Genomic DNA, 21,451 nt, shown 5'->3' on the forward strand with positions numbered 1-21,451 from the left:
TTTGGGAAAAAATCCCCAAAGTTGATGGGGCTATTTCTACTCTTGCTAAACGTACCACTATTGCTATGGAAGATAGCACTTCCTTTAAGGATCCTTTATATAGGAAGCTTGAATCTTATCTAAGGAAGGCCTATTTATATTCAGGTCATCTTCTCAGTCCTGCTATTTCTTTGGCTGATGTTGCGGCTGCATCAACTTTCTGGTAGCGCAACACAAATTGGATTCTGACATATCTAGCGTTGTTCGCTTACTGCAACATGCTAATCATTTTATTTGTGATGCAATTTTTGATATTATCAAAATTGATGTTAGATCCATGTCTTTAGCCGTTTTAGCTAGAAGAGCTTTGTGGCTTAATTCTTGGAATGCGGATATGACATCTAAATCTAGATTACTATCTCTTTCTTTCCAAGGTAAAATTTATTTGGTTCTCAGTTGGATTAAATTATTTCAACTATCACTGGGGGAAAAGGAGTTTTTTGCCTCAGGATAAAAAACCTAGGGTAAATCTAAGGCTTCTAACCATTTTCGTTCCTTTCGTCATAATAAAGAACAAAAACTCAATCCTTCCCCCAAGGAATCTGCTTCCAATTGGAAGCCTTCCTCAAATTGGAATAAATCCAAGCCATTTAGGAAACCAAAGTCAGCCCCTAAATCCGCATGAAGGTGCGGCCCTCATGCCAGCTCAGCTGGTAGGGGCAGATTAAGGTTTTTCAAGGATTTTTGGATAGAATCTGTCCAAAATCATTGGATTCAGAGCATTGTCTCTCAAAGGTATCGAATAGGATTCAAAGTAAGACCTCCTGTGAGAAGATTTTTTCTCTCACGCATCCCTGTAAATCCAGTAAAAGCTCAGGCTTTTCTGAAGTATGTTTCAGATCTGGATTCTTCAGGAGTAATCATGCCAGTTCCTCCTCAGGAACAAGGTTTGGGGTTTTATTCAAAGCTATTCATTGTACCAAAGAAAGAAAATTTATTCAGACCAGTTCTGGATCTAAAAATTTTGAATCGTTATGTAAGAGTACCAACTTTCAAGATGGTGACTATAAGGACTATTCTGCCTTTTGTTCAGCAAGGACATTATATGTCCACAATAGACTTGCAGGATGCATACCTTCATATTCCGATTCATCCAGAACACTTTCAGTTTCTGAGATTCTCTTTTCTAGACCAGCATTACCAATTTGTTGCTCTTCCATTTGGCCTAGCAACAGCTCCAGGAATCTTTTTAAAAGTTCTGGGTGCCCTACTATCTGTAATCAGAGAACAGGGTATTGCGGTGTTTCCTTATTTGGACGATATCTTGGTACTAGCTCAGTCTTTCCATACTACAGAATCTCACACAAATCAACTAGTGTTGTTTCTTTGGAAACATGGTTGGAGGATCAATTTACCAAAAAGTTTCTTGATTCCTCAGACAAGGGTCCTTTTTTAGGCTTCCAGATAGATTCAGTGTCCATGACTCTGTCTCTAACAGACAAGAGACGTTTAAAATTGGTCGCAGCATGCCGGCTCCTTCAGTCTGTCATTCCCTTCAGTGGCTATGTGCATGGAAGTTTTAGGTCTCATGACTGCAGCATCGGATGCGATCCCCTTTGCTCGTTTTCACATGAGACCTCTACAGCTTTGTATGCTGAATCAATGGTGCAGGGATTATACAAAGATATCACAATTAATATCCTTGAATCCCAATGTACAACACTCTCTGACATGATGGATAGATCACCATCGTTTGGTTCAAGGGGCTTCTTTTGTTCGCCCAACCTGGACTGTGATCACAACAGATGCGAGTCTTTCAGGTTGGGGAGCTGTTTGGGGATCTCTGACAGCACAAGGGGTTTGGAAATCTCAAGAGGCGAGATTACCAATAAATATTTTAGAACTCCATGCAATTTAAGGGCTCTTCAGTTCTGGACTCTGCTAAAGAGAGAACCGTTCATTTGTTTTCAGACAGACAATATCACAACTGTGGATTATGTCAATCATCAGGGTGGGACTCACAGTCCCCAAGCTATGAAAGAAGTATCTCGGATACTTGCCTGGGCGGAATCCATCTCCTGTCTAATCTCTGCGGTGCATATCCCAGGCGTAGACAATTGGGAGGCGGATTATCTCAGCCGCCAGACTTTACATCCAGGGGAGTGGTCTCTCCATCCAGATGTGTTTTCTCAGATTGTTCAGATGTGGGGGCTTCCAGAGATAGATCTCATGGCCTCTCATCTAAACAAGAAACTTCCCAGATACCTGTCCAGGTCCAGGGATGTTCAGGCGGAAGCATTCGATGTGCTGACACTTCCTTGGTGTTATCAGCCTGCTTACATCTTCCCGCCTCTAGTTCTTCTTCCAAGAGTGATCTCCAAAATCATCATGGAACAGTCTTTTGTGTTGCTGGTGGCTCCAGCATGGCCACACAGGTTTTGGTATGCGGATCTGTTTCGGATGTCCAGTTGCCCACCTTGGCCATTTCCGTTACGGACGGACCTACTATCTCAAGGTCCGTTTTTCCATCAGGATCTCAAATCATTAAATTTAAAGGTATGGAAATTGAACGCTTAGTTCTTAGTCATAGAAGTTTCTCTGACTCAATGATTAATACTATGTTACAAGCTCGTAAATCTGTCTCTAGGAAGATTTATTATAGAGTTTGGAAGACTTACATTTCATGGTGTTCTTCTCATAAATTCTCCTGGCATTCTTTTAGAATTCCTAGAATTTTACAGTTCCTTCAGGATGGTTTGGATAAGGGTTTGTCTGCAAGTTCCTTGAAAGGACAAATTTCCGCTCTTTCTGTTTTATTTCACAGAAAGATTGTTATACTTCCTGATATTCACTGTTTTGTACAGGCTTTAGTTCGTATTAAGCCTGTCATTAAATCAATTTCTCCTCCTTGGAGTCTTAATTTGGTTCTGAAGGCTTTACAGGCTCCTCCATTTGAGCCTATGCATTCTTTGGACATTAATCTACTTTCTTGGAAAGTTTTGTTCCTTTTGGCTATCTCTTCTGCTAGAAGAGTTTCTGAGCTATCTGCTCTTTCTTGTGAGTCTCCTTTTCTGATTTTTCATCAGGATAAGGCAGTTTTGCAGACTTCTTTTCCATTTTTACCTAAGGTTGTGAATTCTAACAACATTAGTAGAGAAATTGTTGTGCCTTCCTTGTGTCCTAATCCTAAGAATTCTTTGGAGAGATCCTTACATTCTTTGGATGTGGTAAGAGCTTTGAAATATTATGTGGAAGCTACTAAAGATTTCAAGAAGACTTCCAATCTATTTGTGTTATTTTCTGGTCCTAGGAAAGGTCAGAAGGCTTCTGCTATTTCCTTTGCTTCTTGTTTGAAACTTTTGATTCATCAAGCTTATTTGGAGTCGGGTCAGGCCCCGCCTCAGAGAATTACAGCTCATTCTACTAGATCAGTCTCCACTTCGTGGGCTTTTAAGAATGAAGCTTCAGTTGATCAGATTTGCAAAGCGGCGACTTGGTCCTCTTTGCATACATTTACTAAATTCTACCGTTTTGATGTATTTGCTTCTTAGGAAGCAGTTTTTGGTAGAAAAGTTCTATCAGGCAGCTGTTTCAGTTTGATTCTTCTGCTTTTTGATTTGTTTTTTTCTTTCAAAAATGAAAATAAACTTTTTTTTTTTTGGGGTTGTGGATTAATTTTTTCAGCGAAATATGGCTGTTTTTATTTTTATTCCCTCCCTCTCTAGTGACTCTTGAGTGGAGATCCACATATTGGGTATTGATATCCCATATGTCACTAGCTCATGGACTCTTGTCAATTACATGAAAGAAAACAACATAATTTATGTAAGAGCTTACCTGATAAATTAATTTCTTTCATATTGGCAAGAGTCCGTGAGGCCCACCCTTTTTATGGTGGTTATGATTTTTTGTATAAAGCACAATTATTTCCAAATTTCCTTTGTTGATGCTTTCTACTCCTTTCTTTATCACCCCACTGCTTGGCTATTCGTTAAACTGAATTGTGGGTGTGGTGAGAGGTGTATTTATAGGCATTTTGAGGTTTGGGAAACTTTGCCCCTCCTGGTAGGATTGTATATCCCATATGTCACTAGCTCATGGACACTTGCCAATATGAAAGAAATGAATTTATCTGGTAAGTTCTTACATAAATTATGTTTTTCATCTGGCAGAGGTCCATTCGGAATCTTTTCTCTCACTTCTTCTATCCCATGGATGGAAGATAAATCTAGAAAAGAGTTTTCTTATTCCAACCACCAGGGTAGAATTCCTGGGTACTATAATAGACTCCATATCCATGAGCATATTTCTAACAGACCAGAGACGTTGCAAGCTTGCTTCGGCATGTCTTGCCCTCCTGACCTCTTTAAGGCCCTCTGTGGCTCAGTGTATGGAGGGGATTGGTCTCATGGTGTCCAGCATGGACATAATTCCCTTTGCCAGGTTCCGTCACAGACCGCTGCAACTGTGCATGCTGAGGCAGTGGAACGGTGATAATTCGGATCTGGCTAAACAGTTCTCTCTGGACAACCAGTCGAGAGAATCGCTCTCCTGGTGGCTCTGTCTAGATCATCTGTCCCGAGGGACAATCTTCTTAAGACCATCCTGGGAGATTGTAACTACGGATGCAAGCCTATCAGGATGGGGAGCTGTTTGGGGTGCCAAGAAGGCACAGGGCCTGTGGTCTCAGGAGGAACGCTCCCTCCCGATCAACATTCTGGAACTTCAAGCAATCTTTAATGCTCTGAAGGCTTGTCCCCTTCTGGGTTTGTCCCGGTTTATCAGATTCCAATCAGACAATATAACCTTGGTGGCTTACATCAACCACCAGGGGGGAACAAAAAGCTCCCTAGCAATGAGGGAGGTATCTCGAATTCTGGAGTGGGCGGAGGCCCACAGCTGTTCGCTGTCAGTGATCCACATTCCGGGTGTGGATAACTGGGAAGCGGATTTTCTCAGCAGACAATCCTTTCATCCGGTGGAATAATCTCTCCATCCCAAAGTGTTTGCGGAGATATGCAACCAGTGGGGGACGCCGGAGATAGATCTCATGGCGCCTTGTCTCAATACCAAGCTACCCAGATATGGGTCGAGGTCCAGGGATCCTCAGGCGGAGCTAATAGATGCATTAGCAGTGCCTTGGAGGTTCAGTCTAATTTACATTTTCCCGTCGTTGCCACTCCTTCCTCGTGTAGTGGCCCACATCAAGGTTCTTTTTCTACTGACTATTGCTTCTGCGCGCAGAGTATCTGAGATTGCCAACTTGCAATGTGAGCCTCCTTATCTGGTGTTCCATTCGGATAAGACTGTTCTATGTACTAAGTTAAGTTTTCTTCCAAAGGTCGTTTCAGACTGCAACATCAATCAAGAGATTGTGGTTCCCTCCTTGTATCCAAATCCTTCTGTGAAGGAACGTTTGCTTCATAATCTGGACGTGGTTCACGCCTTGAAATTCTACCTTTAGGCCACTAAGGATTTTAGACAAACTTCGTCCTTGTTTGTTGTCTATTCTGGGAAGTGTAAGGGACAGAAGGTCTCTTCGACTTCCTTATCTTTTTGGTTAAGGAGTGTTATCTACTTTGCTTATGAGACAGCGGGACATAAACCTCCTCAGAGGATTACAGCTCATTCTACTAGAGCAGTAGCTTCCTCTTAGTCCTTACATACTTTGTTTGTTGTCTATTCTGGGAAGTGTAAGGGACAGAAGGTCTCTTTGACTTCCCTATCTTTTTGGTTAAGGAGTGTTATCTACTTTGCTTATGAGACAGCTGGATATAAACCTCCTCAGAGGATTACAGCTCATTCTACTAGAGCAGTAGCTTCCTCTTAGTCCTTTAAGATTGAGGCCTCTATGGATCAGATTTGTAAGGCAGCTACCTGGTCCTTCTTACATACTTTTTCTAAATTTTACAAGTTTGATGTGTTTGCTTCAGCTAAAGGAGCTTTCGGGAGAAAGGTTTTACAGGCTGTGGGCATAATTTATGTTTTTAACTTCACAAGAGTAAAGCTTGCAGGAGGTCCCCATGTCCCCATCATAAGTGACTGACCAAAAAATTATTTTTGATTGAGAATCCACTTATAGCAAAGGTCAAATTTTCTTAGAGACCTAAAAGCCAAAAAAATATGCTTCAGATAGTGCATGCAATTTTAAGAGACACTTCAGTTTATTTCAGTTATCAAATTTACCTCATTCTCTTGGTATCTTGTGCTGAAAAGCATAAATAGGTAAGATCAGGAGCAGTATTCAGCTAGGTCTCAGCTATGCATTGCTTCTCTGGAGCAGACTTTATGCAGGCAATTGTGCAATAATAAAATGTTTTAAAAATCCCTTTAAGATTTAGGATTATTTTTTTTTTAACTCGCACAGTATTTACCAACGATTAAGCACTCCATTACAAATTATCTTGATGTGGAAAATCATTAGCCAGATTTAAAAACGATACTGACCTAATCTAAAGGATTTCTGGGTAGAATGTGGGAGGGTCAGGTTAACTGCAGCTGGATTGGGCACTCAAGCCTTTCTTGGAGAACATGAAAATGAAAATTTGCAGAATAAAGAACAACTGCATTTTTAAAGAGTGTTTAAATTAAAATGTTATTTTTATTTTGAGTGTACGGTCATATAAAAATAATTAAAGGGACATGAAAGTCAAGATTAATCTTTTTGTGATAGTCCATTTTGAAATGTACTTGGTTCTATTGGTATACTTAAGTAGGCTCAGCAGTATGCATGCGTTTATTCACTATATGGCAGAAGTGTTTACAGTAATGTATAGTAGAATGCTGCCATATAGTTCTCAGGAAACATGCACACTCGTGAACCTGCCTAGGTATGCTTTTAAGTAAAATAGAACAAGTGAAGAAAGTTTATTAATAATAGAAGTGAACTGGAAAGTTTAGTTTTGATGTCCCTTTAAGTGTACTTTTTCACTGGTTTTCAGCATTCTCTACAAGATAAAGGATACGGACACCAGTTGTATTTTACTTTCTGGTTTTCAGCTTCTATTTTGTCCAGGCAACATGTGCATATGATAAGTTATTTAGGAAAGGCAAACTGTTACTAATTGTTGGCTGTATTTTTTGCAGCTAGCTATTGATAATTGAGAAATGAAATGCAAGCCTTATTATTGTCCTGTCTTATTGTCTGTATTTCTATTTCTGTAGGTGGTGACTTCCTTACTTATTTAAGGAAAAGGAAGGATGATATGAAACCCAAACAGCTAGTGAAGTTTTCCTTAGATGCTGCTTCTGGGATGGCCTATCTTGAATCTAAAAACTGCATTCATAGGTATGAAATATGTGCATCTCCTATGCAACAGAAGGTTTTACCTTGTTCTTATTTGTGTTTGTATGCATGCACATAAAATAGTATTAGAACATTTAACACTCCACTGTGTTTTTGTTATTTGGAGATATAACAATAATTGGAAAATCAGACGTGTGTAAAAATGTTAATTTCTTGATTTTTGTGAATTCAATTGAGAAGGGTGTAACGTATATTTATTTAGGATTGCTAAAATGTACTTAGCTATGGTGGTTAGCCTATACTTTAGCCCTTAACTTTAATATTTATTTTGTTTACCCCTTCTGGTTGTGTATTTGTCACATGGTCCTAACCTTTAAAGGATTGGTCGCTACATTTAGACACTAATCAGAAAGTGCTTCCCAGGTCTGAACCAAAAATGGGCCGGCTCCTATGCTTACATTCCTGCTTTTTCAAATAAAGATACTGAGAGAATGAATAAAAATTAATAATAGGAGAAAATTAGAAAGTTGTTTAAAATGACATGCTCTATCTGAATCATGAAAGTTTAATTTTGGCTAGACTATTCCTTTAAGACGGCGGTCTTGGCAAAGCATCACAATGGAGGAAAACAATTTGGTACTACCCATGGATTTCAGGCAGTCATTCAGTGCAAAGGATTTTCAATCATGTATTAGGAATGATCACTTTATTTATGAATATGTAGTGTGTCCCTTGAGCCGCTGAAAATAGGGGAACTATGTATGAAAATAGCTGTAATTCTTAATGGTTCATGCAATATTTTGTTAAACCCCTGAATTAATGGTGAAAGTCTGTACTTCAATCTCAACTTGATTGCCTAATTTTACCATTTTCTGTCAAGTAGGGGTAGCAATGTTGGTTTACAATAATGATGCTTGCTTGTTTGTCTAATGTAAATGAAGAAACCGGTTTTCAGCTCAAAATCCTCTAAAATACAGCATTTTTACTGAACTTTAGGAATAGTAAGCTGGGCACATGCAATAAGCACACACAAATAAACAATTTAGTAAAATACCCCAATGTACTTGAAATGCAACATAATTATTTACTCACCTTTATTGGGACCTCTGCCTTCCCCAGTCTCATTCAGTTTCCAGCCAGAACAGTAATCACTGACCTTCAGAAGTTCGACATTTAAAATGAAGGAACCCCAAATGGTGCAGATTGTTTTTAAATGTATGAAGCACTAGATGGAAAATGCTCACAGGGAGAAAGTACTGGTTTTGCTTTATTGCTCACAGGATGCAGGACTTTATAAATATATGTTGAAAGGTTTAAAACCATTTCACATAACAATTAGCTCACATATGTTAACTGCAGTACAGTTAATTTTAGATAAATATTGCCTGCTAAAGAATGGATCAAATTCTACTATTTTAGCTCTGTAAACCGCTAGCCTAATTTGGGCTACTTATTGCTTGCCTTATGCTAGTGAGTTTTCTAATTCTAATAAAAAATATATACATATTAATTTATGTATATGTGCGTGTGTGTGTGTGTGTGTATATATATATATATATATATATATATATGTGTGTATATATATATATATATATATATATATATATATATATATATAATTTACATTCTACCAGCTATACTATTGTCACAGCACTTGGTATATTTATCTTATTTCAATCTCAGTAGCTTTAAGTTATCTTTTCAGTGCAATGTGTTCTGCCACATTTTTTTAAGAAATTTGCCAAATCAGACATTAATATTTCTCACAGGCAATGTGAGACTTTACTGTAGTGCATTTAATCATTTGAATGCCTTTGGCATTTCTGCTGCTGATGAACTACCATAAAGTTTAATATATTCTGTAAAAATTCATTCGTATTGTTAGCAGAATGGCCCCAGGACCATTCAGTTGTGCGACTTTTTATTTTTTATATTGTGTGAGAATTTAAAGTATTAAAATCTGCGTGTTTCCTATTCAGTTTGCTTTAAAATGAAGACATGATAAAGAGCTATCCAAAGTAATTTGTTGATATGGTTCTCATAAAGCTGTAGCTATTCTAAATATGTTATTCATTCATTAATTATAATTTCTCTTGTTAAGTGTATCCAGTCCACGGATCATCCATTATTACTTGTGGGATATTCTCCTTCCCAACAGGAAGTTGCAAGAGGATCACCCACAGCAGAGCTGCTATATTACTCCTCCCCTCACTGCCATATCCAGTCATTCTCTTGCAACTCTCAACAAAGATGGACGTAGTAAGAGGAAAGTGGTGTATTATAGTTAGTTTTTTAACTTCAATCAAAAGTTTATTTTTAAATGGTACCGGAGTGTACTGTTTCATCTCAGGCATCATTAGAAGAAGAATCTGCCTGTGATTTCTATGATCTTAGCAGAAGTAACTAAGATCCATGGCTGTTCTCACATATTCTGAGGAGTGAGGTAACTTCAGAGAGGGAATGGCTGCTGATACCGGATTAATGTAAGTTAAGCCTTAAATGCAGTGATAGCGACTGGTATCAGGCTTATTAACAGAGATACATACTCTTATAAAAGTGTAATATAAAACGTTTGCTGGCATGTTAATCGTTTTTATATATGTTTGGTGACAAAACTTATTGGGGCCTAGTTTTTTTCCACATGGCTGGTTTGATTTTTGCCTAGAGACCGTTTCCTGAAGCTTTCCACTGTTGCAATATGAGTGGGAAGGGCCTATTTTAGTGCTTTTCTGTGCAGATAAAAATACTGACAGAGACATTCAGCTTCCCTGTGCATGATACAGGACATCTCTGAAGGGCTCAAAAGGCTTCAAAGTCATGTTTGAGGAGGGTAACAATCACAGTAGACTGTGGCAGTTGTTGTGACTGTGTTTAAAAAACGTTTCTCCAACATAGGTGTGTCCGGTCCACGGCGTCATCCTTACTTGTGGGATATTCTCTTCCCCAACAGGAAATGGCAAAGAGCCCAGCAAAGCTGGTCACATGATCCCTCCTAGGCTCCGCCTACCCCAGTCATTCTCTTTGCCGTTGTACAGGCAACATCTCCACGGAGATGGCTTAGAGTTTTTTAGTGTTTAACTGTAGTTTTTATTATTCAATCAAGAGTTTGTTATTTTAAAATAGTGCTGGTATGTACTATTTACTCTGAAACAGAAAAGAGATGAAGATTTCTGTTTGTAAGAGGAAAATGATTTTAGCAACCGTTACTAAAATCGATGGCTGTTCCACACAGGACTGTTGAGAGGAATTAACTTCAGTTGAGGGAACAGTGAGCAGAATTTTACTGCTTGAGGTATGACACATTCTAACAAGACGATGTAATGCTGGAAGCTGTCATTTTCCCTATGGGATCCGGTAAGCCATTTTTATTACAGACAATAAATAAGGGCTTCACAAGGGCTTTTTAAGACTGTAGACATTTTCTGGGCTAAATCGATTCATATAATAAACATATTTAGCCTTGAGGAATCATTTTAATCTGGGTATTTTGTAAAATAATATCGGCAGGCACTGTTTTGGACACCTTATTCTCTAGGGGCTTTCCCTAATCATAGGCAGAGTCTCATTTTCGCGCCGGTATTGCGCACTTGTTTTTGAGAAGCATGACATGCAGTCGCATGTGTGAGGAGCTCTGATACATAGAAAAGACTTTCTGAAGGCGTCATTTGGTATCGTATTCCCCTTTGGGCTTGGTTGGGTCTCAGCAAAGCAGATACCAGGGACTGTAAAGGGGTTAAAGATAAAAACGGCTCCGGTTCCGTTATTTTAAGGGTTAAAGCTTCCTAATTTGGTGTGCAATACTTTTAAGGCTTTAAGACACTGTGGTGAAATTTTGGTGAATTTTGAACAAATACTTCATACTTTTTCGCAATTGCAGTAATAAAGTGTGTTCAGTTTAAAATTTAAAGTGACAGTAACGGTTTTATTTTAAAACGTTTTTTGTACTTTGTTATCAAGTTTATGCCTGTTTAACATGTCTGAACTACCAGATAGACTGTGTTCTGAATGTGGGGAAGCCAAGGTTCCTTCTCATTTAAATAGATGTGATTTATGTGACACAAAATTTAGAGAAAATGATGCCCAAGATGATTCCTCAAGTGAGGGGAGTAAGCATGGTACTGCATCATCCCCTCCTTCGTCTACACCAGTCTTGCCCACTCAGGAGGCCCCTAGTACATCTAGCGCGCCAATACTCCTTATGCAACAATTAACGGCTGTAATGGATAATTCTATCAAAAACATTTTAGCCAAAATGCCCACTTATCAGCGTAAGCGCGACTGCTCTGTTTTAGATAATACTGAAGAGCATGAGGACGCTGATGATATTGTTTCTGAAGGGCCCCTACACCAGTCTGAGGGGGCCAGGGAGGTTTTGTCTGAGGGAGAAATTTCAGATTCAGGGAAAATTTCTCAACAAGCTGAACCTGATGTGATTACATTTAAATTTAAGTTGGAACATCTCTGCGCTCTGCTTAAGGAGGTGTTATCCACTCTGGATGATTGTGAGAATTTGATCATCCCAGAGAAACTATGTAAAATGGACAAGTTCCTAGAGGTCCCGGGGCCCCCAGAAGCTTTTCCTATACCCAAGCGGGTGGCGGACATTGTAAATAAAGAATGGGAAAGGCCCGGTATACCTTTCGTCCCTCCCCCCATATTTAAAAAATTGTTTCCTATGGTCGACCCCAGAAAGGACTTATGGCAGACAGTCCCCAAGGTCGAGGGGGCGGTTTCTACTTTAAACAAACGCACCACTATACCCATAGAAGATAGTTGTGCTTTCAAAGATCCTATGGATAAAAAATTAGAAGGTTTGCTTAAAAAGATGTTTGTTCAGCAAGGTTACCTTCTACAACCAATTTCATGCATTGTCCCTGTCACTACAGCCGCGTGTTTCTGGTTCGATGAGCTAGAAAAGGCGATCACTAGTGATTCTCCTCCTTATGAGGAGATTATGGACAGAATCCGTGCTCTCAAATTGGCTAATTCTTTCACCCTAGACGCCACTTTGCAATTGGCTAGGTTAGCGGCGAAAAATTCTGGGTTTGCTATTGTGGCGCGCAGAGCGCTTTGGTTGAAATCTTGGTCAGCGGATGCGTCTTCCAAGAACAAATTGCTTAACATTCCTTTCAAGGGGAAAACGCTGTTTGGCCCTGACTTGAAAGAGATTATCTCTGATATCACTGGGGGTAAGGGCCACGCCCTTCCTCAGGATAGGTCTTTCAAGGCCAAAAATAAACCTAATTTTCGTCCCTTTCGTAGAAACGGACCAGCCCCAAGTGCTACGTCCTCTAAGCAAGAGGGTAATACTTCTCAAGCCAAGCCAGCCTGGAGACCAATGCAAGGCTGGAACAAGGGAAAGCAGGCCAAGAAACCTGCCACTGCTACCAAGACAGCATGAACTGTTGGCCCCCGATCCGGGACCGGATCTGGTGGGGGGCAGACTCTCTCTCTTCGCTCAGGCTTGGGCAAGAGATGTTCTGGATCCTTGGGCACTAGAAATAGTCTCCCAAGGTTATCTTCTGGAATTCAAGGGGCTTCCCCCAAGGGGGAGGTTCCACAGGTCTCAATTGTCTTCAGACCACATAAAAAAACAGGCATTCTTACATTGTGTAGAAGACCTGTTAAAAATGGGAGTGATTCATCCTGTTCCATTAGGGGAACAAGGGATGGGGTTCTACTCCAATCTGTTCATAGTTCCCAAAAAAGAGGGAACGTTCAGACCAATCTTAGATCTCAAGATCCTAAACAAGTTTCTCAAGGTTCCATCGTTCAAAATGGAAACCATTCGAACAATTCTTCCTTCCATCCAGGAAGGTCAATTCATGACCACGGTGGATTTAAAGGATGCGTATCTACATATTCCTATCCACAAGGAACATCATCGGTTCCTAAGGTTCGCATTCCTGGACAAGCATTACCAGTTCGTGGCACTTCCTTTCGGATTAGCCACTGCTCCAAGGATTTTCACAAAGGTACTAGGGTCCCTTCTAGCGGTGCTAAGACCAAGGGGCATTGCAGTAGTACCTTACTTGGACGACATTCTGATTCAAGCGTCGTCCCTTCCTCAAGCAAAGGCTCACACGGACATAGTCCTGGCCTTTCTCAGATCTCACGGATGGAAAGTGAACGTAGAAAAGAGTTCTCTATCTCCGTCAACAAGGGTTCCCTTCTTGGGAACAATAATAGACTCCTTAGAAATGAGGATTTTTCTGACAGAGGCCAGAAAAACAAAACTTCTAAACTCTTGTCAAATACTTCATTCCGTTCCTCTTCCTTCCATAGCGCAGTGCATGGAAGTAATAGGTTTGATGGTAGCGGCAATGGACATAGTTCCTTTTGCGCGCATTCATCTAAGACCATTACAACTGTGCATGCTCAGTCAGTGGAATGGGGACTATACAGACTTGTCTCCGACGATACAAGTAAATCAGAGGACCAGAGATTCACTCCGTTGGTGGCTGTCCCTGGACAACCTGTCACAAGGGATGAACTTCCGCAGGCCAGAGTGGGTCATTGTCACGACCGACGCCAGTCTGATGGGCTGGGGCGCGGTCTGGGGACCCCTGAAAGCTCAGGGTCTTTGGTCTCGGGAAGAATCTCTTCTACCGATAAATATTCTGGAACTGAGAGCGATACTCAATGCTCTCAAGGCTTGGCCTCAGCTAGCAAAGGCCAAGTTCATACGGTTTCAATCAGACAACATGACGACTGTTGCGTACATCAACCATCAGGGGGGAACAAGGAGTTCCCTGGCGATGGAAGAAGTGACCAAAATCATTCAATGGGCGGAGACTCACTCCTGCCACCTGTCTGCAATCCACATCCCAGGAGTGGAAAATTGGGAAGCGGATTTTCTGAGTCGTCAGACATTACATCCGGGGGAGTGGGAACTCCATCCGGAAATCTTTGCCCAAATTACTCAACTGTGGGGCATTCCAGACATGGATCTGATGGCCTCTCGTCAGAACTTCAAGGTTCCTTGCTACGGGTCCAGATCCAGGGATCCCAAGGCGACTCTAGTAGATGCACTAGTAGCACCTTGGACCTTCAAACTAGCTTATGTATTCCCGCCGTTTCCTCTCATCCCCAGGCTGGTAGCCAGGATCAATCAGGAGAGGGCATCAGTGATCTTGATAGCTCCTGCGTGGCCACGCAGGACTTGGTATGCAGATCTGGTGAATATGTCATCGGCTCCACCATGGAAGCTACCTTTGAGACGAGACCTTCTTGTTCAAGGTCCGTTCGAACATCCGAATCTGGTCTCACTCCAACTGACTGCTTGGAGATTGAACGCTTGATCTTATCAAAGCGTGGGTTCTCAGATTCTGTTATTGATACTCTTGTTCAGGCCAGAAAGCCTGTAACTAGAAAATTTTACCACAAAATATGGAAAAAATATATCTGTTGGTGTGAATCTAAAGGATTCCCTTGGGACAAGGTAAAAATTCCTAAGATTCTATCCTTTCTTCAAGAAGGATTGGAGAAAGGATTATCTGCAAGTTCCTTGAAGGGACAGATTTCTGCCTTGTCTGTGTTACTTCACAAAAAGTTGGCAGCTGTGCCAGATGTTCAAGCCTTTGTTCAGGCTCTGGTTAGAATCAAGCCTGTTTACAAACCTTTGACTCCTCCTTGGAGTCTCAACTTAGTTCTTTCAGTTCTTCAGGGGGTTCCGTTTGAACCCTTACATTCCGTTGATATTAAGTTATTATCTTGGAAAGTTTTGTTTTTGGTTGCAATTTCTTCTGCTAGAAGAGTTTCAGAATTATCTGCTCTGCAGTGTTCTCCTCCTTATCTGGTGTTCCATGCAGATAAGGTGGTTTTACGTACTAAACCTGGTTTTCTTCCGAAAGTTGTTTCTAACAAAAACATTAACCAGGAGATAGTCGTGCCTTCTTTGTGTCCGAATCCAGTTTCAAAGAAGGAACGTTTGTTGCACAATTTGGATGTTGTTCGCGCTCTAAAATTCTATTTAGATGCTACAAAGGATTTTAGACAAACATCTTCCTTGTTTGTTGTTTACTCTGGTAAAAGGAGAGGTCAAAAAGCAACTTCTACCTCTCTCTCTTTTTGGATTAAAAGCATCATCAGATTGGTTTATGAGACTGCCGGACGGCAGCCTCCTGAAAGAATCACAGCTCATTCCACTAGGGCTGTGGCTTCCACATGGGCCTTCAAGAACGAGGCTTCTGTTGATCAGATATGTCGGGCAGCGACTTGGTCTTCACTGCACACTTTTACCAAATTTTACAAGTTTGATACTTTTGCTTCTTCTGAGGCTATTTTTGGGAGAAAGGTTTTGCAAGCCGTGGTGCCTTCCATTTAGGTGACCTGATTTGCTCCCTCCCTTCATCCGTGTCCTAAAGCTTTGGTATTGGTTCCCACAAGTAAGGATGACGCCGTGGACCGGACACACCTATGTTGGAGAAAACAGAATTTATGTTTACCTGATAAATTACTTTCTCCAACGGTGTGTCCGGTCCACGGCCCGCCCTGTTTTTTTAATCAGGTCTGATAATTTATTTTCTTTAACTACAGTCACCACGGTATCATATGGTTTCTCCTATGCAAATATTCCTCCTTTACGTCGGTCGAATGACTGGGGTAGGCGGAGCCTAGGAGGGATCATGTGACCAGCTTTGCTGGGCTCTTTGCCATTTCCTGTTGGGGAAGAGAATATCCCACAAGTAAGGATGACGCCGTGGACCGGACACACCGTTGGAGAAAGTAATTTATCAGGTAAACATAAATTCTGTTTTTTGTCATTTATTATTCTGTTTTTGTTATTAAGGGGTTAATCATCCATTTGCAAGTGGGTGCAATGCTCTGCTGACTTGTTACATACACTGTAAAAATTTTGTTAGTGTAACTGCCTTTTTTCACTGTTATTTCAAATTTTGTCAATTTGTTTCTCTTAAAGGCACAGTAACGTTTTTTATATTGCTTGTTAACTTGCTTTAAAGTGTTTTCCAAGCTTGCTAGTCTCATTGCTAGTCTGTACAAACATGTCTGAAACAGAGGATACTTGTTCATTATGTTTAAAAGCCATGGTGGAGCCCCATAGGAGAATGTGTACTAAATGTATTGATTTCACCTTAAACAGTAAAGATCAGTCTTTATCTATAAAAGAATTGTCACCAGAGGGGTCTGTCGAGGGCCAAGTTATGCCGACTAACTCTCCCCAGGTGTCGGACCCTTTGCCTCCCGCTCAAGGGACGCACGCTAATATGGCATCAAGTACATCAGGGACGCCCATAGCGATTACTTTGCAGGACATGGCTGCAATGATGAATAATACCCTGTCAGAGGTATTATCCAGATTGCCTGAATTGAGAGGCAAGCGCAATAGCTCTGGGGTTAGACGAGATACAGAGTGCGTAGATGCTGTAAGAGCCATGTCTGATACTGCGTCACAATATGCAGAACCTGAGGACGGAGAGCTTCAGTCTGTGGGTGACGTCTCTGATTCGGGGAGACCTGATTCAGAGATTTCTAATTTTAAATTTAAGCTTGAGAACCTCCGTGTATTGCTTGGGGAGGTGTTAGCTGCTCTGAATGACTGTGACACAATTGCAGTGCCAGAGAAATTGTGTAGGCTGGATAAATACTATGCAGTGCCGGTGAGTACTGATGTTTTTCCAATACCTAAAAGGCTTACAGAAATTATTAGTAAGGAGTGGGATAGGCCCGGTGTGCCCTTTTCCCCACCTCCTATATTTAGAAAAATGTTTCCAATAGATGCCACTACACTGGACTTATGGCAGACTGTCCCTAAGGTGGAGGGAGCAGTTTCTACTGCTCCCTCCACCTATCCCGGTTGAGGACAGTTGTGCTTTTTCAGATCCAATGGATAAAAAATTAGAGGGTTACCTTAAGAAAATGTTTATTCAACAAGGTTTTATTTTACAGCCCCTTGCATGCATTGCGCCTGTCACTGCTGCGGCGGCATTCTGGTTTGAGGCCCTGGAAGAGGCCATCCATACAGCTCCATTGACTGAAATTGTTGACAAGCTTAGAACTCTTAAGCTAGCTAACTCATTTGTTTCTGATGCCATTGTTCATTTGACTAAACTAACGGCTAAGAATTCCGGATTCGCCATCCAGGCGCGTAGGGCGCTATGGCTCAAATCCTGGTCAGCTGATGTGACTTCAATGTCTAAATTACTCAACATTCCTTTCAAGGGGCAGACCTTATTCGGGCCTGGTTTGAAAGAAATTATTGCTGACATTACTGGAGGTAAGGGTCATACTCTTCCTCAGGACAGGGCCAAATCAAAGGCCAAACAGTCTAATTTTCGTGCCTTTCGAAATTTCTAGGCAGGTGCAGCATCAACTTCCTCTGCTTCAAAACAAGAGGGAACTTTTGCTCAATCCAAGCAGGCCTGGAAACCTAACCAGTCCTGGAACAAGGGTAAGCAGGCCAGAAAGCCTGCTGCTGCCTCTAAGACAGCATGAAGGAGCGGCCCCCTATCCGACAACGGATCTAGTAGGGGCAGACTCTCTCTCTTCGCCCAGGGGTGGGCAAGAGATGTTCAGGATCCCTGGGCGTTGGAGATCATATCTCAGGGATATCTTCTGGACTTCAAAGCTTCTCCTTCACAAGGGAGATTTCACCTTTCAAGATTATCTGCAAACCAGATAAAAAAAGAGGCATTCTTAGGCTGCGTACAAGATCTCCTTGTAATGGGAGTGATCCATCCAGTTCCACGGACGGGACAAGGACAGGGGTTTTATTCAAATCTGTTTGTGGTTCCCAAAAAAGAGGGAACCTTCAGACCAATTTTGGATGTAAAGAACCTAAACAAATTCCTCAGAGTTCCGTCAATCAAGATGGAAACTATTCGAACCATTTTACCCATGATCCAAGAGGGTCAGTACATGACCACAGTGGACTTAAAGGATGCCTACCTTCACATTCCGATTCACAAGAATCATCATCAGTTCCTGAGGTTTGCCTTTCTAGACAGGCATTACCAATTTGTAGCTCTTCCATTCGGGTTGGCTACAGCCCCAAGAATTTTTACAAAGGTTCTGGGCTCACTTCTGGCGGTCCTAAGACCGCGAGGCATAGCGGTGGCTCCTTACCTGGACAATATCCTGATACAGGCGTCAAGCTTTCAAATTGCCAAATCTCATACAGAGATAGTTCTGGCATTCCTGAGGTTGCATGGGTGGAAAGTGAACGAAGAAAAGAGTTCTCTATCTCCTCTCACGAGGGTTTCCTTCCTAGGGACTCTAATAGATTCTGTAGAAATGAAAATTTACCTGACGGAGTCCAGGTTATCAAAACTTCTAAATGCTTGCTGTGTTCTTCACTCCATTCCGCGCCCCACGGTGGCTCAGTGCATGGAAGTAATCGGCTTAATGGTAGTGGTAGCGGCGATGGACATAGTGCCATTCGCGCGCCTGCATCTCAGGCCGCTGCAATTATGCATGCTCAGTCAGTGGAATGGGGATTACACAGATTTGTCCCCTCTACTAAATCTGGATCAGGAAACCAGAGATTCTCTTCTCTGGTGGTTATCTCGGGCCCATCTGTCTAAGGGTATGACCTTTCGCAGACCAGATTGGACAATTGTAACAACAGATGCCAGCCTTCTAGGTTGGGGTGCAGTCTGGAACTCCCTGAAGGCTCAGGTTTCATGGACTCAGGAGGAGAAACTCCTCCCAATAAATATTCTGGAGTTAAGAGCAATATTCAGTGCTCTTCTGGCTTGGCCTCAGCTAGCAACACTGAGGTTCATCAGATTTCAGTCGGACAACATCACGACTGTGGCTTACATCAACCATCAAGGGGGAACCAGGAGTTCCCTAACGATGTCAGAAGTCTCCAAGATAATTCGCTGGGCAGAGACTCACTCTTGCCACCTGTCAGCGATCCATATCCCAGGTGTAGAGAACTGGGAGGCGGATTTTCTAAGTCGTCAGACTTTTCATCCGGGGGAATGGGAACTCCATCTGGAGGTGTTTGCTCAATTGGTTCTCCGTTGGGGCAAACCAGAATTGGATCTCATGGCGTCTCGCCAGAACGCCAAGCTTCCTTCTTACCGATCCAGGTCCAGGGACCCAGAAGCGGCACTGATAGATGCTCTAGCAGTGCCTTGGTTTTCAACCTGGCTTATGTGTTTCCACCGTTTCCTCTGCTCCCTCGTCTGATTGCCAAAATCAAACCGGAAAGAGCATCGGTGATATTGATAGCGCCTGCGTGGCCACGCAGGACCTGGTATGCAGACCTAGTGGACATGTCATCCTTTCCACCATGGACTCTGCCTCTGAGACAAGACCTTCTAATACAAGGTCCTTTCAATCATCCGAATCTACTTTCTCTGAGACTGACTGCATGTAGATTGAACCCTTGATCCTATCAAAGCGTGGCTTCTCCGAGTCAGTAATTGATACCTTAATACAGCCACGAAAGCCTGTCACCAGGAAAATTTATCACAAGATATGGCGTAAATATCTTCATTGGTGTGAATCCAAGAATTACTCATGGAGTAGGGTTAGGATTCCTAGGATATTGTCCTTCCTCTAAGAGGGTTTGGACAAAGGATTCTCAGCTAGTTCTTTAAAGGGACAGATTTCTGCTCTGTCTATTCTTTTACACAAGCGTCTGGCAGAAGTTCCAGTCGTTCAGGCATTTTGTCAGGCTTTAGTTTGAATTAAGCCTGTGTTTAAACCTGTTGCTCCTCCATGGAGCTTAAACTTGGTTCTTAAAGTTCTTAAAGGGGTTCCGTTTGAACCCCTTCATTCTATTGATATCAAACTTCTTTCATGGAAAGTTCTTTTTCTGATGGCTATTTCCTCGGCTCGAAGAGTCTCGGAGTTATCTGCCTTACATTGTGATTCTCCTTATCTGATCTTTCATTCAGATAAAGTTGTTCTGCGTACAAAACCTGGGTTTTTACCTAAGGTGGTTTCTAACAAGAATATCAATCAAGAGATTGTTGTTCCATCATTATGTCCTCAAAGAAGGAACGTCTTTTGCATAATCTAGACGTAGTCCGTGCCTTGAAGTTTTACTTACAGGCTACTAAAGATTTTCGCCAAACATCTAACCTGTTTGTTGTTTACTCTGGACAGAGGAGAGGTCAGAAGGCCTCGGCACCCTCTCTTTCTTTTTGGCTTTGGAGTATAATCCATTTAGCCTATGAGACTGCTGGTCAGCATCCTCCTGAAAGGATTACAGCTCATTCTACTAGAGCTGTGGCTTCCACCTGGGCCTTTAAAAATGAGGCCTCTGTTGAACAGATTTGCAAGGCTGCAACTTGGTCTTCCCTTCATACTTTTTCCAAATTTTACAAATTTGATACTTTTGCTTCTTCGGAGGCTGTTTTTGGGAGAAAGGTTCTACAGGCAGTGGTTCCTTCCGTTTAAGTTCCTGCCTTGTCCCTCCCATCATCCGTGTACTTTAGCTTTGGTATTGGTATCCCACAAGTAATGGATGATCCGTGGACTGAACACACTTAACAAGAGAAAACATAATTTATGCTTACCTGATAAATGTATTTCTCTTGTAGTGTATCCAGTCCACGGCCCGCCCTGTCCTTTTCAGGCAGGTCTAAATTTTAATTAAACTACAGTCACCACTGCACCCTATGGTTTCTCCTTTCTCGGCTTGTTTCGGTCGAATGACTGGATATGGCAGTGAGGGGAGGAGCTATATAGCAGCTCTGCTGTGGGTGATCCTCTTGCAACTTCCTGTTGGGAAGGAGAATATCCCACAAGTAATGGATGATCCGTGGACTGGATACACTACAAGAGAAATAAATTTATCAGGTAAGCATAAATTATGTTATTACACGTTTTTGGTCTCTTTCGTTCCATAGTATCACTACTAATAATTGGAATTATAAATTACTTTTAATATATTTTATATTTCTTTCATACAGGTGGTGAGATTCCACGATCCATTACTCATGGGAATTGCTACTCTCTATCACTAGGAGGAGGCAAAGATTCCCAAACTTCAAGAGCTCTATAAAATCCCTCCCACACATGCCTTAGTCTTGAAGAATGAATATGTGTGAGAAAGGGGTTTTCAGTCTATATTGAGGCCCGGTTTCCACTCAGTGTACAGTGCTGGTCAGAGGGATGTAATTTGGGGTATGGTTTATGATTCTTTGTTTTACCTCATGGGAAATTGTTCATAAACCATTTATAATTGGTCGCAGGGACGTGTCTTCTGCCTCCCTTTATGGATCTACAATATACTCTTATTTCAATAAC

The 21,451-nt window shown here is 41.6% G+C and overlaps 1 protein-coding gene across 2 annotated transcripts in view; it reads left to right on the forward strand.

The window, feature by feature from the left end:
• Positions 1–21,451, forward strand: part of FER (FER tyrosine kinase) — a 728,481-nt gene that overhangs the window by 558,754 nt on the left and 148,276 nt on the right. For both annotated transcript variants that reach the window (XM_053701530.1, XM_053701531.1), the window contains exon 17: positions 7,144–7,267. In XM_053701530.1, the coding sequence (XP_053557505.1) occupies positions 7,144–7,267 (124 nt within the window). The remainder of the gene's footprint in view (positions 1–7,143; positions 7,268–21,451) is intronic.

Source organism: Bombina bombina, chromosome 2, assembly GCF_027579735.1.
Source record: "Bombina bombina isolate aBomBom1 chromosome 2, aBomBom1.pri, whole genome shotgun sequence".
In the NCBI taxonomy this organism is placed as follows: domain Eukaryota; kingdom Metazoa; phylum Chordata; class Amphibia; order Anura; family Bombinatoridae; genus Bombina; species Bombina bombina.